The sequence below is a fragment of the Coffea arabica genome, chromosome 10e, assembly GCF_036785885.1.
Source record: "Coffea arabica cultivar ET-39 chromosome 10e, Coffea Arabica ET-39 HiFi, whole genome shotgun sequence".
Taxonomy (NCBI): domain Eukaryota; kingdom Viridiplantae; phylum Streptophyta; class Magnoliopsida; order Gentianales; family Rubiaceae; genus Coffea; species Coffea arabica.
The window spans coordinates 614926-632169 of NC_092328.1; the positions used below are offsets into that span (position 1 = coordinate 614926).

At 38.2% G+C, this 17244-nt stretch overlaps 2 protein-coding genes across 3 annotated transcripts; both read left to right on the top strand.

Moving 5' to 3' along the window:
- The first annotated feature begins 2639 nt into the window (after positions 1-2639).
- On the top strand, positions 2640-8126 carry LOC113722490 (O-fucosyltransferase 16-like). Its single transcript, XM_072067493.1, has 10 exons — positions 2640-3098; positions 3237-3308; positions 3426-3516; positions 3706-3782; positions 4364-4452; positions 4623-4806; positions 5410-5591; positions 6007-6109; positions 6441-6772; positions 6870-8126. Exons 1-10 carry the CDS (start codon positions 2922-2924, stop codon positions 7315-7317), a joined length of 1755 nt encoding a protein of 584 aa, XP_071923594.1. The 5' UTR covers positions 2640-2921; the 3' UTR covers positions 7318-8126.
- A 1455-nt stretch (positions 8127-9581) lies between these two features.
- On the top strand, positions 9582-15706 carry LOC113712866 (WD repeat-containing protein DWA2-like). Of its 2 annotated transcripts, none has more exons than XM_072067685.1 (14): positions 9582-9794; positions 9966-10049; positions 10142-10274; positions 10443-10554; positions 11198-11297; positions 12385-12512; positions 12659-12728; positions 13668-13756; positions 14006-14051; positions 14151-14224; positions 14316-14386; positions 14456-14514; positions 15078-15144; positions 15259-15706. In XM_072067685.1, exons 1-13 carry the CDS (start codon positions 9750-9752, stop codon positions 15117-15119), a joined length of 1053 nt encoding a protein of 350 aa, XP_071923786.1. In that variant the 5' UTR covers positions 9582-9749; the 3' UTR covers positions 15120-15144; positions 15259-15706. The 2 variants fall into 2 exon arrangements, with proteins under 2 accessions (XP_071923786.1, XP_071923787.1); XM_072067686.1 differs by having other exon boundaries at positions 15280-15511.
- The last annotated feature ends 1538 nt before the right edge of the window (positions 15707-17244 follow it).

Genomic DNA, 17244 nt, shown 5'->3' on the forward strand with positions numbered 1-17244 from the left:
TAACAGTGAAAGAATATTCAAAAAAGGTGTCAAAGCACCCCTCCCGTTGGTTTAGTCGAGCATGTATATCTGCTAATCCTTTCTACAATCTCTTTAGGCTCCCCAACCCCTTGTACGGTCTCTTTGATCTCTCCTTCTATGTAGAATGGGATAGATTTTGTTATAAAAAAAGTTATGCTTGCAGCAAAAAAAAAAACAAACACTTAGGTCACATGTTATCTATCATGTAAATGCACACCCTCACTATTATTTCTTAAGAAGTGTCCAATGAACACTTGTGGCAAATTCAACGGGGAGCCATGCCATTACCAGCAGTAAGCCAGCGCAAATATAACTTTAGTATGAAATTTAAGACCCAATAACCTTCTAGATTTATCATTGAATTTTGAGTTGATGTTGTACTGTATAACACTCATATTTATTAGTATATCTCAGTATTTAAATACTTTCTTAAATTAATACTTATTACTCTTGTCGAATAAAAATTAATACCTGAATCTGTTTTAATGTGCATCTCAATAAATAAATCATAAATGCCGCTACATGTGTTTCCAATTTTGCTAAACAACATGCATCCTGCATTTGTTTCGACTCGGAGCCTGGGGCTGTTGTTAATTTAGCCGGCGCCGGCCCGCGTGCCGCGGGATGTGGAATCATGTGCACAACACGTGAGTAGCTGGCACAAAGGGTGTGTTTGGATTGCTTGTTTTCGTCGGAAAATATTATCATTTTTCGTGATCACATTTTTCTATCACCTTTTTTCCTCACATATATCAAATCGCCACAGTAATTTTTCTATAAAAAATAACGAAAAATACAATCCAAACACACCCTTAAAATTCGGTTTCAGGAGAGGAGGAGAAGGAGGAGGAGGAGGTGTGACGTCTATCCGTACGACTCTATCCTTGCGAAACAAAACAGGGATCTTCTTTTTCTTTTGTTTTCTTTTCTTCTCACATCACATCTAGGGTGGTCCGTTGGCTTGTAAATGGAGAGAACTTTACGTCGAAAAATGCCAAAACCAAATGGGCGTTTGGTAATAGGCATGAGCGGTAAGAATAGGCATCTATACCGATTTTTTGACAGTAGCATACTACTATAAGAATCATCGAATAGAAATGAAAGCATTGGATCTTGTTCCCTATCAATTATCATTGGCCACTTATAATTAAAACTATCTTCATTGTATTATATTTTGTGATGCTCGATGCATGTGAAAAAAACACTCGTTGAAAAATATTAAAAAGATAATTTAAAATGCGTTTATAATATGAAAAAAAATTCAAATAATGGACAATCCAAACAAATAATTTTTGTTGATTTGAGAATCACAATTTACAAGAAAGGAATTGAAAGGCGAAATTACTTTGGTACGTTTTTTTTTTTGTAAGCAAGACTCACTCACAATCCATCTTCCTCTACCACCTAACCCAACCCAACGACTCATCATTATACATCAATAACTTATTATCACTTATGAAATGTTCAAAATAGTAATATTTTATTTTGGCTTAGTCAATAAACTACCTTTAATTAGAAGACAATTATATGGGATGTTGTACAGTTTAAAATGTTTTTGATGCTTGTTATGAGCTAAATTAACTAAACAATTTACGAGTACCTCGAATTTAGGTTTTAGTCGAACTCGATTTGACCTAATTTAAATTAGTTTATTTTATTTATTTGAATTTACAAGTGAATTGATTTTGAGTAGTTACTTTTTCAACGAAAAAATCAGAATTAAATTACTAACCCTGAATCACAGGTGTTTACCTCAAAAGCAGGAACTCTTGAGGCCATCTAGGGAACTAATAACCTAACCCTTAACCCCCGAGGATCGACGTGGGATTCTTGTGGTAAGGTGTACTAAAGGTGATTTTGAGTAGTTACTCGAGTATTGCAAATTCATGAGGCTATTGAGCTCGCGAAGAATACTTCATATATTTTTTTATCTGAACATTGATTGTATATGCATCTTGCTAAATAAACTTTTTTAAATCCAACAAGTGCATATTGTACCTAATTCAACTGTACTTTCTCTTAGATCCAACGGGTACATGTTGTATCTATTTGGTTTGATGGCAATTAGTTTCCGTGGATTAGTAATAGATGTAGATATGCGACGATTAGCGGGAAATAAAAGGTGCTGAAACCACAAGCTGCAATATTATTGATCCAACCAAACGTACCCTGATGACAAATTCACCTCTTTCGGCAGACATATCTCCAAACGGAGCCTAACAATTCTTTCCCACCTTGCCAAAGTTCTAGATTATCCAAAAGCCAAGCCAGCTGCAGTGGGTTTTACGGTTTTACTCATCCACAAATCATCATCTAATTCATTCCCACTTTACCAAATTAAGGTTCTAGACTTATCCAAAAGCTAGCTGTAGTGGTTTTACTGACTCGTGCATATCATCATCATCGACAACCCTTCCCATCCACAGATAGAAACCACTTCGCCGAATTAATTATCCAGAAGCCAGCTGTATTAGTTTTTACAGTTTTACTCATCCATCATCATTGACCATCCTTTCCCACCCACAGTAAAAAACCAGCAGGGAAAGAGGGGGGCTGAAAAAAAAAAACCAAAACAAAAACAAAAACTTAGGTACATATAAGACAGGCGCACAGGGGATGGCGATGCAATCCACAACAATATTAAAATGTTTGTCGTTATCCCAGATGTTCCTGTGCAAAAAAACTACCGGATCCCACCCTCCTCCTCTTCCTGTATTGATATTGCAACCCCGCGTTCCCGGTTCCCCCTCCCCCGCTAAACCCCTTCTCCCGCCTCGTTCTCCTGCTCCTGCTAGCCTGCTTACTACTACTAGTTTTACGCAGAAAGAAGAAATAAAACGCCTAGGTCACTGTGTTAAGAACGTCGGAGGGTGGGCGGCTCAGCTCCGCAACCGCCCCCCATGGCCTTCCAGCGACGCCGGCTTCAGTACCAGTACAAAAATCGTGGCCGGCTCTTAATCCCCGCCATTTCCGTCATCTCCGCTGCTCTTCTTGTCTTATTCGTTTTGATCTCGCTACTCGCCCCTTCCCCGACTGATGGAAATGGTCCCCTCCGCCTGCCCCGCCACCGTTCTTCGGTAATCTCTTCAACTATCACTCTCTCTCTCTTGCTCTGCCCCCTCATTTCTATTGCTCTGAGACGCATGCCATAGGTATCTGTGAGAGTTTTATGTAATGCAGGATTTGATAACAATCAGTTTGTTTGTTTGTTCTAGACGGAGACGGAGACTAGGAATAAGGATAGAACTAAGGACGAAGGGAAGGGAGTTCCGAAATTTCGTGTGCCGGTTAGGGTTCTTCTTTTGATCTCTTTTGCTTTGGTTTTCCAGCTTCTTTTTAAAAATTTTGCGGATCCGAATAATATTATGACGAATGCGATGCTTTGTTGGCTATTGGAGATGTAGCCCGCTCGAGGAGCCTATCATCGTGATCTTTGGACTTCGACAAATGCCAAATTCTATCATGGTTGTAGTGATGCCAGCAGCAAATTTCCAAGTGCGTATGCTTCTACTCGGATTCAATACCATTTTTACATTCATTCATTTTGTAAGCCTAGTAACTGGGAATGCACGTTTCCCTTCAGTTGGTTGATCTGGGACAATAAAAAATATATATTTCGCTGGATATCTGAGACCTTTTTTTTTGGATTTTATTGACTACGGATTTTGATTATTACTACTGCAGAAGCAGAAGCTATCACGCGTCCCAACCGCTATTTGTTGGTCGCAACCAGTGGGGGTCTTAATCAACAGAGAACTGGGGTAATGTTTTCTGATATTCGGAGTTTGTGTTCTAATTTGCAGTAGCTATGTGTGGGAAGTATTAGCAGGGCTTTAGGCAAATGGGCTCTTGACATGTGCTGACTGCATTTTAATTTTGAATTCCCATTTAATGTTTGAACCCAATTAAGCATGTATTTATTGCTGTTATTCCTTTTTGTTGGATGTATGTCTATAACGTTTTGGTAAGCAGTAGTGAAAGAGTTAAGAAAGCCGTTAATGTTGTTGTTCTCTTCCTGACAATTGCTTTTTCTGCGGCCTATTTCATCTATTGTACTTCATTTTCTGAGAGAAACGATAGAAGTAGCTGGTCAGCAGGTGATGGAAAACTGACTACCAAAATAGAAGATCAACTTCAGGGGGCTTTCGCCTATGCCGCCATTCAAATTAATTTGGATATGACCTCCATCATATTTTGTGATCAAGAATCATGGATACTGTAAAGATTTTCTGTATTAGTCATTAGTCCATAGTCCTGCTGCAACCATGTTGAAATGCTGATTTAATCTCAAGGCATATATATTTGCATTGAAATGCTGATTCTTCTTGCTTGTCTTTGTCAGATAACTGATGCTGTTGTTGCTGCTCGTATTTTGAATGCCACCCTTGTCGTTCCAAAGCTAGATAAGAAATCCTTTTGGAAGGATTCGAGGTTAGTTCACAAATGCTTTCCTGCTAGAGTTTTGCATCTGGTATTTCTTTCTACATCTTTGACAGGCTTCTGGTCTGGATATAAATGCTGTAGATCTGATCAGCTCTTTAAAATTTTAACAGAATGAAATGAAATTTGATAAATTCCTTTGCTTCTTTGTCCTATTGCAGTAACTTTTCAGAGATATTTAATGTTGATTGGTTTATATCATATCTAGCAAAAGATGTTAGAATTATTAAAGAGCTTCCATTAAGGAGAGGACACCAATGGATTCCACACAGCATGCGAGTCCCAAGAAAGTGCAATGAAAGATGTTATATTACTCGTGTCTTACCTGTTCTTTCAAAAAAGCAGGTGAGCCTTTAAACTGGAGATTCTAACTTCTATTTTGTGTATATATACTGCCCTGGAATATGATTCCTTAATTACTGTTGTTGGAGTGTGTCTTGATGCTTAAGCATTTTGTGAACATAAACCCAATGAGGTCGTCAAGTTGTAGCATGTTGCGTTTGTTTGAGATTTGTTCTCCATTTCCCTTTAATTTGCTCCAGTCAAGAATAAGTATATCCCATTTTATGCAAGCTACCAGATGGCTCAATAGGATATTTCTTTCAGTTCTAGCAACATTATTGTGGGATTTTTTTTAAGTTAACTACTACTTGCTCAGTCAACTTGATATTCTTCATATGAGAAAACCTCCATGCAAGTTCATTCTTCCCTCCCTGATACCACTTCTCTTGGAGTAATAAGTTGTTTACAAGTCCAATATACATGTGATGTATGTGTAGAGCTCTTGATATCAAGGTTGACCACTGCAGCAATGAAAATGTCTCTTCGTTGCATTTTGAGTTCCTTGATTTAGGCTTTCTTAAGTTGGTCTTTGTTGGCTGTTATATTCCTTTTTTTTCTTCTCTTTTTCTAGGAAACATGTTAAATGAATTTGAATCCTTGTAACAGGCTATCCAGCTAAACAAGTTTGACTATAGACTTTCAAATCGGCTGGAAACAGATTTTCAAAAGCTTAGATGTAGAGTCAATTATCATGCTCTGAGGTTCACCAACCCCATAATTACCATGGGTGAGAAATTGGTTCAAAGAATGCGGATGAGGAGCAAGCACTTTATCGCCCTTCATCTAAGGTAGTCTAGATGTTCCAAATTTTGATTATATGCTGATGTATGAGTCACGTATTTGACTTTTAACTAATTATATGTTCTATTCTTGGTCCCTAGAGATTGTTTTGATCTTTCTGATGGAGTCCATTTTGGTGAGCATGTATCTATGCTACTGGAAAAACTGGGATGCATGTGGATTTTGTTCTCCAGTATCCACTTGAATTGGCCGGAGTTGCATGTACCTTAGGAGAACTTGATCGCTTCATATGTTATAATTTGTTCAGGGGTTGTCGTTATCTTGTTCTATATTGTTTTTCAACAAATTTGGAGAGAATGGATAGAAACTTCTTTTCTAATTCTTTAAGCAAAGCATGATGATATTCTGATTTGGATGACGAGGTCTAACCATTATCATCCTCAAAAATATGTAACATTACAGGTTTGAACCCGATATGCTTGCATTCTCGGGATGTTATTATGGTGGGGGAGAGAAGGAGAGGACGGAGCTTGGTAAAATACGGAAGAGGTGGAAGACCTTACATGTAAGGCTTCGAATATCATTCTTTCTTTATTTACAGATCCTTTTGGAGCCACAACACTGTTTACCTCTTGGGTTAGGCATCATATTTGGTTACTTGTTAAATTTCAATGCACGAATAATTCAAGGCATAATACCTGACAATCAGCTATGGGCGATTGGTGATATGAATTTCATATTGTCGTTTGACCTGATTCACGTGAATCTTCTTTTCCATTAGATAGCTTGATAAGATGAGTTTTATGTTAAAAAGATGGCAAGATGCAATGTTAGGACCAAAAGGCCATTCTTGTATCATGTTTTAGTTAATTCAGATCTTTATTGGTTATTTCCAGACTAGCAACCCAGATAAAGTAAGGAGGCAAGGAAGGTGTCCCCTTACTCCTGAAGAAGTAGGCTTGATGCTGAAAGCACTTGGATATGGTAGTGATGTTCACATCTATGTGGCATCAGGTGAAGTATATGGGGGTGAAGAGACATTGGCTCCACTGAAGGCACTCTTCCCAAATTTCCATTCAAAAGAGAGTCTTGCTAGCAAGGAAGAGTTGGAATCATTTTCTGCATTTTCTTCTCGCATGGCTGCATTAGATTTCATTGTTTGTGATGAAAGTGATGTATTTGTTACCAATAATAATGGTAACATGGCAAAAATTTTAGCGGGACGAAGGTATCTAGCCTCTACTGTTCTATGAAAAAACTCTAGAGTCTTGATAGCATCTAAATGTTGGTAATCTTTATTTTATGTTATTTTATTGTTATTGTAGGAGGTATTTTGGACATAAACCTACCATTCGGCCAAATGCCAAGAAATTGTATAGGCTGTTCTTGGACCGAGACAACATGACTTGGGAAGAATTTGAATCAAAAGTTCGCAAGTTTCAGCGAGGTTTCATTGGGGAGCCCAAAGAGGTGAGACCAGGAAGGGGTGAATTTCATGAAAACCCCGCTTCCTGTATATGTGAAGATTCAGATGCAAAAGCAAAGGTGGATTCACTTTCAAGAAAATTTGGCAAGGAAAATGGTGTAAGAAAGGAAGATGTTGATACTGCAGCTGATGATGAAAATATGGATGATGAACCGGAAGTTTCTGATGGTGATGGTGATGAAGATCCAGATGACCTTCCTACAAATATTTTGCTAAATGGGACGGCTTCAGATTATGAGGCGTCTCTCTTGGACAACCCTGAGCTGGATGAGTTGCTTTCCGATTGAATGAAATCTTTGACCTTCCTGGAGAAGTTCTTTTCTTTGGCTAATCTATTGTCTGACACTCTTTTCAGTCTTTCTACAATGGCTTCGACAAAGGTGCAGCTCTAGGCCCATCTGCGTGAACTATGCAGATGATTTGATGTATATTATGGCCCTTTTGATGGAGTGAGATGGAGCAAGATTTCACCAGTAAAGCTGATTGCATCATTATGGTTAATCGAGTTTCAACCTGTAAGGGCTCCGTGGGAGATGAAAATCGTACTCGGGGCTTGGAATGGGTGGCATTGCTTTCACAAGAAACTTGGGGCTTTTAACTAATTGTATGAACAAAGGCAGAGTTAGGACTGCGTGAATGCAGGTAAACATATTTTAGGATAGATTGGAACTAGACAAGTCCGGTTGACGCAAATCATGCGGTCAAGGAATGAAAGTGGCTGGGTAACTTGCTACTGACAAGTAGGCGAGTGGTTGAATCTTATACGCGGAGATGAGCATGCTGCAAAGTATATTAGGAAGCAAACGACGATGAAAATTTCATCGCAAAGATGTTTATGAATGTCGTCGTGCTCTCTTCTGCAATTAGCACGGCAAGGGGCCCGGAGGCATAATTAGACGTACCAAGAGAATTGAATTTGCCTTTTTTTTTTTTTCATTTTTTATTTTTGGGGGGTTCATTTTTCCCTTCTGGATGGATCCTTGGATCTGGAAGCCTTAATTTGTACTGATTCACTAGTAATGTGCATCAAAAGTAGGCAAGTGTAGATTAAAATTTGAGGGATCATATATATTAATTATCATTCTTCTTGTGGTTATGTGGAATTGCGACATAGAAGTGCTACGCAACCAACTTGAGGAGTGAAACTCTAGTGATTGAATTCAGCGATTTTACCCTTCTCAACTCTGCTGCTGTATTCTTCGGTAAATCAACATATCCATGAATCAACAAGTCTGGTATCCATGATCCATCCATCAAGTTGCGGGACCTTGGTGAATCATTTCCTTCACAAAAGCCGATAACTTATGTGGTGTGGTTCCTGAGGAGACTAATATCTTAACTCCAAATCCCCTCAGACATCGATGTGGAACTTGACTAGCCTATGCAGCTTAGCTGCTACTAAGGAATAAAGACCCCCCCTCCTCCCACTAAAGCCAGTGTGGCCAGTCTGTCTGTTTTACCAAACATACTTTTGTGTTTTTGGTTTACTTAATTTCTGAGGGAAAGCTATTTCTTTCTTCATCATATTTATTCATGCATAATGGTCGTTTTTCACGAAAGGGCTTGGGCTGTGAGTTGACCTAAACCCATTATCAAACGAAGCAGGTGCCGGGAGATAGAGGCAGGCTGGCTAATCTGTTTATGAATTTCTTAGAGGTCTCTTGCTCATCTCGCCTAAATGATGAATGTTGGGCAAGTTTTAATTGAAATCAATGGTTTCTCCTCAATGCATTGCATGGTCAAGCAATTTTATTTTATTTTATTTTTTGTAACAAGACAAAATAAGTTGCCTTAAAAAGGAAAACTTATTACTGAATCGAATTGTCGTCCTTGCGTGTCTTCATCCATCCCCTCAGAAAAACGCTACAGACGTGACGCCAAATTTGACGGGAGACTTGCAAGCGGAGCGGATGATATTGCAGGAGTGGGCATCCCACAATTAATTATTATTAATGGGTTTGTTTGGATTGTGTTTTATTTCCCCAATTTTATCTACTTACATCATCATTACAATTTCCAATACACCTTTTTATCTTTCCAATTACCTTTTTATCTCATACACATCACATCACAAAAAGTGTTACAGTAAAAATATTCCAAATAAAACACAATCCAAACAAACCTCTGTGACAAAAAAATCTTTAGAAATTCACAAGATGAGAGATTTTCTCGTACGTATTACAATTGCTCGAGCATTGATTCATCGGGTACGGTAATAAGAAACGAAAGCCTTGTATGTGTTTGAGCTCTCGGACAGTAAATTTTCATATTTTGACTTTGATTGAATTAATTGATAGAGTAGTTTTATATCATAGTAAATTTGTTGGTATTGAGTAGTTGATGCGATCAGTTGGACGCATGCACAATTGCAATCCACCGCATCACTCAGAGGTTGGATTTAGCAGCTGGTACCTTTTCCCCCTTTTTTAAGTTTTAGCCCTCTGTGACCGGATAACAGTGCAGTAAATCAATTTAATAATAGTACAGTACGATATAGGGAATAGTAGTCTATACTACTGCTACATTATTCCAGTTGAAAAAATAAAAAAGGAGGCCAGTGAAGGGTGCTTTCCTCATTGAAATTATTTGCCGCGGTTCGAGTTGGAGGCAGGAAGGACTGGGACTAGGAGGAGGCCCCTGAAAGTGAAAGAGGGAAAGGCAGATCGGATCTAAAAAGCCAAAGAGCTGTTATCTATAGGTGGATCGATCGGGAAAAGCAATGCAGGGAGGATCGACGGGAATCGGCTATGGTCTCAAATATCAGGTGGTCATCCCCTCCCCTTTTTAATACCCCATTCTTCCTTCTTCTTCTTCTTCTTCTTCCTTTTCTTCCTCTTCCTCCATCTTCCTTGTCTTCTATCTTATTTTACTAGTGAGTATTAATTTGTTGTGTTCTCTTGTGTTTGGTAAAAACATAAATTGGCAAAATTCGCAGGCGAGATGCATTTCCGACGTCAAAGCAGACACCGACCACACCTCCTTCCTCGCTGCCACTCTCAGTCTCAAAGAAGAAAATGAGGTTGGAGAAACTACTCCTAATTGCTTTTCATTCCAAATGTATTTTCTTACTGGAGACGCAGTTTCAAAAATTGTGATGCCCTGCTCTCGTAGGTGCATCTCATTAGGCTTTCTTCGGATGGTAATGAATTGATTTGCGAGGGTTTGTTTTCACACCCAAATGAGATCTGGGACCTCGCTTCTTGCCCTTTTGATCAGCGCATTTTCTCTACCGTCTTTTCTTCTGGTAACTACTACTAACATTTTCTGCTCTCTCCATCTTTTATTGTTGCTATTATTATTATTATTTTAAACGAAAATTGTTGGCTATTTTGTCCTCCTAACATGCCGGTGAATAATTACTTCTTTTAACACTCTTTCCCCCCCCCCCCCCCCCCCCTTTGGGGTTGTGAAGGTGAGTCGTATGGGGCGGCAGTTTGGCAAATCCCTGAGCTGTATGGCCAACTGAATTCCCCTCAATTGGAGCGAATCGCCTCTCTTGATGGACATGATTCCAAGATTAGAAGGTTGTATTTATCATTTCATTGCAAATTCTTCACTGAATAAATAAGCTGACATTTTAGATTTATTTTGTGGAGTAAAAAATTAAAATAATAAAAATGATTTATTTTGGATTTTATTTCTTTCTTTTTCCTCAAATTAATAAAAAAATGGTTTTGAATTGATTATTAGTTCTGGATTGCAGGACTTTATTCTTTTCACGCTATTCTATTCATTTTCATGAACTATGAAACTGATTGATTACTATAGGTGTAATTTATTTTTTAATTAAATTTTGGGTTTTACCAGCTACTCAGAGCCTTTATTTTTCGTCCTTGATCATTGTTTCTTTCATTTCATAACCTGTGCTGGAACCTGCTAGCTGCATTTTATATATGCCGGTATACGAGTGGGAGGAAGTGGAGGCATACTGAGGGAGTAGAGAAGGAAAATTTTTTAATTTTCACAATTGTATTCCCAAATTTCTAGGTGTATTAGTTTCTTCCCCCCCCCCTTTTCTTATGATGATTCCGTCTTCATATTGACATTCTCATTAGCTACAAGAACATGCCTTCCCTAAAATGGACCAAGAATTCGTCTAATCAAGAAGAAACATAGGTCCACTGCCTGGGTTTGCAACTCATGATATTAATTGGCTACACTTGGCAGTGTGCTTTGGTGGCCAACTGGAAGGCATGACAAGTTGATTAGTATCGACGAGCAGAATCTTTTACTGTGGAGCCTAGACACTTCAAAGAAGACTGCACAGGTACGGTGAACAGAATACTACATGGGTTGCATAATGCACATCACGTGCACGTCATGATACTTCAGTACATAAAGCTATGGCCTTGTCCTTTGTTTACTGTGTGCTATCAGCTGAATTCTTTTTCCAGAAAGTTTTTTCTTTTTACATACAACTAGATCATTCACTTTGTCAGCTATTGGATGTAAATTTGTATCAAATGCGGGAAGGACTAGATAGAGAACATTTCTACGTATAATTGATACATTTATGATTAGCACGTCATGATTGACTGAGTAGTTATTCTACATACATTGACCTTAATATCTTAATTACTTGAGTGCCTTTAACTGAGCTGGATGGTTTCATAGTTGTTTCTTGACTTATATATTTTTGAAGATTAGCCATAGGAGGTCAATAGAAGACTATTTTAGTATATCATAAGTTACTTAAATAGGCTTCTGAGAATGTGCTTTGTCTACTGCAGATCAAGAGTTTTGTTTACATTTATTTGCTTCATAATGGATAGTTAAGAGTTTTTCCTGGCCTTTATTCCTTCTTGTTTGGTGTACTTGTAGGTATGCATTGTATCGAATTGTTTGCTTCATCACATTGAGACAAACACGACGCGTTCATGTCATTACTACGCCTTCTGAAAATTTAGCAATTCTGTTTCCCGTGTACACTGTTCCCTGTGTATACATCTTTAAGATAGTTTATTATCATGTAATATATCAGTAGCAGTGTGGTTCTCCATTTTGAGTTAACCATTTTGGTTATAGGGACAAGGATTTGTACAACTGGGATTCTCAGCGATTAAAGCCTCTGGAATTAGATTTCCCCATTGATTATTACCATTGTATACATCTTTAAGATAGTTTATTATCATGTAATATATCAGTCGTAGTGTGATTCTCCATTCATTATTACCATTGATGTTCATATATTGCTTTATGTTAGGTGTCACTATGTAGGATGCTCATTTTTCTCTCATGTCTCTCCTTGTGCGTTCTTAATATTGCTTCTGTATGGCCCATAAATATGAAACTGTGGCATTGTTGCTTCTGATTTGTTGGACTAATTCATATTCAGGTCTTGCTGCAAAATCTAGGTTCAAACTAAAGAATCCGCTGGGATGCTTCACTATCTATCTGGTGGAGCATGGGATCCACATGATGTTAATGCTGTGGCCATAACCTGTGATTCATCTATCCAGTTTTGGGATCTGCGAAGCATGACGTATGTTCTGTTGGTTTGATAAAATATATTTAATTCTCCATTGGTTTATATGTTCTTAATCGATGTGGGTTTTGCATTGTGACAAATTAATCCTGTAAAGTTCAAGGCTCTACTGTATGTCTGATTCCCGATTTTTGTATTTGCAGGAAGACAAATTCAATTGAGCATGCACATGTCCGTAATCTTGACTATGACATGAAGAAGAAATATACACTTGTAAGTGTTGATCTACAGAATGGTTGTTACAGTTAGAGAGTTTTTACTTGCTTGTGTTGGAAGAGCTTTTGTGCGAGTGAAAAATAAATGTAGCATTTGCAAGTTATATTCCCTTTTGTGTGAGTGAAAAATAAATGTAGCATTTGCAAGTTATATTCTATCATCTGCTTAGTTATACTCCCCAATAATTAAACTGTATCCTATCTGTTAATATTTGACGATGTGCAATATTCAGATTACTTACATCAAAAGATCTTTTTGCTTGCACAGATAAGGCTGCGGACTCTACAATGATGGGAATGTTTTTTATGGTGTTTTATCATAAAGGAAATCCTTTAGAGGTGGATTTGCAGATTACATTTAAAGAAAAAAAGAGTTTCACCTTATTTCTTTAGGCTGTTCTAGACATACCTTAGATATCTTATTGAAAGCAACATTGTTTCTTGAGTGCAATGAGGCATGGACCGCATAATCAGATAAAGCAACTCTTTAAAATTTTTCCTGCCACTTTGAGGGCCCACACCACAAGGTTGGACATGAATATCTGTAAGAAAGGTGCAGAATGAGGAAGTAGGATTTTTATTAGGTTTATCTGAAGAATATCTTCCATTGCAACCATTTAGGAGCAGATCAATGTGGCACTATATTGGTGAAAGTATTGATATGCTAATTATACTAAAAGCTGAGATCATTTCTGAAGCACACTTAAATTAATTAATGAGCTGTATGAAGTTGATTTTGTGGTGTATATAACGGATTAACATTTCTGTCATTCACCATCCTTTTACGCTAATCATATTTATAGGATGTCTTGGAAATCTGAATAGAATATTAACTCTCTTTGCTTCACAAAATTTTCAAAAAATCTCCTTTGGCAATCCTGTGTTGATTTGCTTGTTGTTCAAAGATGAGCTTATAGGGTCTGATTGATTCTAACAGGTAACTGCTGATGATGAGTTTGGTATACACATATGGGACACACGGATGTTGAATTTTCCATTCCTGGAGCTCCCTGGACATGCACACTGGTATTCCTTGTGAAAACTGAAGCAAGTTTATGTTTTTGTCTTGCATTTGTAGATGTGCAGCATCTTTAATCATTTATATCTTTAATAAAAGTATCATTTTTGTGTCTTGTTGCTGAAGCTCTTAATTTTATTGTCTTTCGCATTCTAGATTTATTATAACTTGTTGGCTGATTGCATGTTATCAATTGTGGTTTGGGGTCATCTTTGTCAAAATTTTTCCTCTAGTTAAGATAATGCTGTTTTCAACAGGACATGGACTGTTAAGTGTAATCCTGAGATTGAAGGCTTGATTCTGGTTCTCTCTCTCTCTCTCTCTCTCTTCCCCTCTCTCCCTCACTCTGTATTTGAGAGTGTGTGTTATAAAGTGTGTTTTGACATATGCTAACTTTTGTAGAGTGCTGGAACTGATTCAGCTGTGAACTTGTGGCTTGCTTCTCCTCCTAACGGAGATCATTTAACATCTGAAAGGTGATTTTCTTATTTCGTTCCTCTGAATTTTATTATTTGGCATATTATTTTTGTTTTATACTGGTTTCACCTGTCTTTGTTGTTTTGCCAGCTTGGAGTCACCAACTAGGCAGGTGGATCCATTGCTTAATTCATACACTGACTATGAAGACAGCGTCTATGGTAACTGTTGCAATCTCTGACTTTATGGAACTTAATTGAACTGAAATTAGCTCATCAAGTAAATCTCAGGCCTCGCTTGGAGTTCTCGACAGCCGTGGATATTTGCGTCATTATCTTATGATGGGAGGGTAAGAGTACTAGAACGTTATGGAAAAAGGACATATAGATTATTTTCATGGCTATGTTTTTCTTTATCAAGCACCTGATTATTCTGCTCATCTGAATTGTCACTTCTACTTTCTTCTTATTGATGGGATATAACCAGTATGGAGCCCTTTGAGGTTATCTTTTCCACTGATCAATTGGAAGTACTGTTTCCACTGGTTCAAGAATTGTTTTCCTTTCTAAAGTTTTGATCCCGCATAATGGAACTATGTGCCACTCTATGTGTGTCCTCTATCTTGGGCATCTTGTGAATTGGTAAAGATTTGGGGATCTGAGTAGTGCTTTCCTGCTTAAACCTGCTATCGTGGTCCTTGCTATTCTGTATTCATCTTCTGTAGCAGTATGACGCATCCTTATGTTTCAGTTTAGGATAAAACTTATAGTAATGGCATATTCTTTATTTTAAAACAAAAAAAAAAAAGTTGAAAATTTAAAATTTCAGCTGTTAGAGTGATAATTGAAAATTTCTCCATATTATTATCTTGTTCAGGATTGCTATTTAATGATAGATTTTTTAATTGAACAGGTGGTTGTAGAATCTGTGAAGTCTCATCTCCCAAGAAAATGAATGAATCCAGATGCTGTTTGGGAAGGTTGTGGACCCTAGACATTACTTCTTTTTGAGAAGTTCTCGCTGCTCTTCCCCCCCCCCTCCCCCCTTTCTATTTTTTTTCTTTTTCTTCCTGCTAATTTTTGTGTTCTTACAGGTCTTCTTGCTTCAACTCCAGAAAACATCCTTCTATGGAAGTGTAATTTTGATGTTTAATCTGATGCGGCTCATTTCGGCCATGACAACCTGAGTGTCTTGGAACTCTGCATTGATTTGATTCTGGTATGGTATATCGACCTATGCAATATGCTTGTCTTACCACCCCCTGTATTTGATTGTCTGTAGTTGCAGTTACACCTGCTGTGAAAGTGTAGCTGGATAACTTTTTTTTTAAGTTTCTACTGGGACTAGCCTGTGGTTCTTTTTTAGTCAATGCGAGAGAAGTTCTAATGGCTAGAAGAAATGTTGTATGTCGTCGTCTTAACGTTCTGGCCAGATACCGATAGATACTCTATTATTAGGCGGGAACTGCTTGGATGATGGGCCATCTTTTCCGCTATCAGTGAGAGAAATTAAATACTACTCCTATAATTCATTTCACAGAACCACTCACCCACAGACAGAAAGGAAAAAGAAAGAAAAATTTTTGCCACGTAGACCAGTAATAATATTTTGCTTTGTGATAGTAGTGGTTGTGGAACTGATACTTGGCATGGCGTGAAATTTTGGTTGGTTTTGTTACATCTGTTTGTGGATGTTGGGTGTTGAAAGAGGTTGAGCAGTGTTTCGCTGCCTGCTCACCCTAATTGACGCGCTCCTCCTCCATTTACAACAAGGTGTACAAGGGTCATATGTGTTTTGTCAAATGCTTTATATGAATATGGAAAGAATTTCTAAGTTTGTTTGGAGTTTGAAAGAGGGAGCTACTTCTGAAAGCTTTGTTCAAGCACTCTGTGGTTGTGGTGTCTTCTGCTTCGTGGGTGTGTATACAAATACAAGCAAGCACTCAGGGGGAATGTCTCTATTGATCGGTAACCTCAATCAAACATGTTTTCAAGGGCTTTCTGGATGCTGCTTGTGTGTGGTGTGGTGTGGTGTACCCATATTGAATTTTGTGTAGTCAACAATTAATCGCTGAAACGTATGTTGCAAACGATTCTTTGAGAGTCATAATATTGTCGTGAGGGCAATTTGAGAAGAGTCGTGGTAGCGGTGTTGCTAACTATTATGTATGTGGGAAGTGGACTTCAAACCTATCCAAAAGAGCAGAATGACTCGTCAAAAAAGTGGATTAGGTTTCCTCGTTGAAGCCGAAGGGGATATGTTTGAATTCGGTTGGTTTATATCACAGTAACTTGTTGTTTTAGTCCGGCAGATCCCTGTGTGACTCCTTCCTTATGTTTCATTTCGCCACGAACGCCGCGTCGGATGGTGGGGTTTGCCTTGTCATCCCATTTGCATCTCATCCACTAATTCTTTGAGTTCCGCCATCAGCTGCCCTGTCATTGTGATACCCGTCCTTTGACACGTTGGAATACCGGAGGTCTGAGGGGTACGGCGGACTTGGAGTGGGGGCTGGTACCATTGTTTTGGATAAGGTAAAATCGACGAGGGATGACGAATGACGATCTCTTGGAAAATGACATTTTGGGCATCATTGACATTGCTGTTGTTGGTCGGTAGTCTACCAAATGGTTCAATTCATTAAAGGCCCACATTCCCAACTGTGAACAAATCCATGGCTCCTCACCTTGGCATAAACACTCCCCAACGTTAGAGTTTACGCTTGACCCCAAACAAAAGAGGGCGATAAAAAAAAAAAAGAGAGAGAGAAAAGTTTATATTCTCTGGGCTGATAGAGTAGCAAAAACCAAGCTTCCTATGATTGTACGAGTTTCCGCTTCAACGTTCGAGGAACCCACACCCACAGAAAGTATTTTTTTGTTTTTTTTTTTTGGGGGTGGGAGGGGCGGGGGGATAGTTAATAAACATAAAAAAAACGAGCGAAAAGAAATTTCTAGTTTCGAGCAAAAAGAATTCAAACTTCAGAATTTAAATTCAATTTTATCAAATGAAACCTTAACCATAAACACATTCCAAAAATTGAAATGCCTTTTTTTTTTCGAACCAATTCTGTGATTCT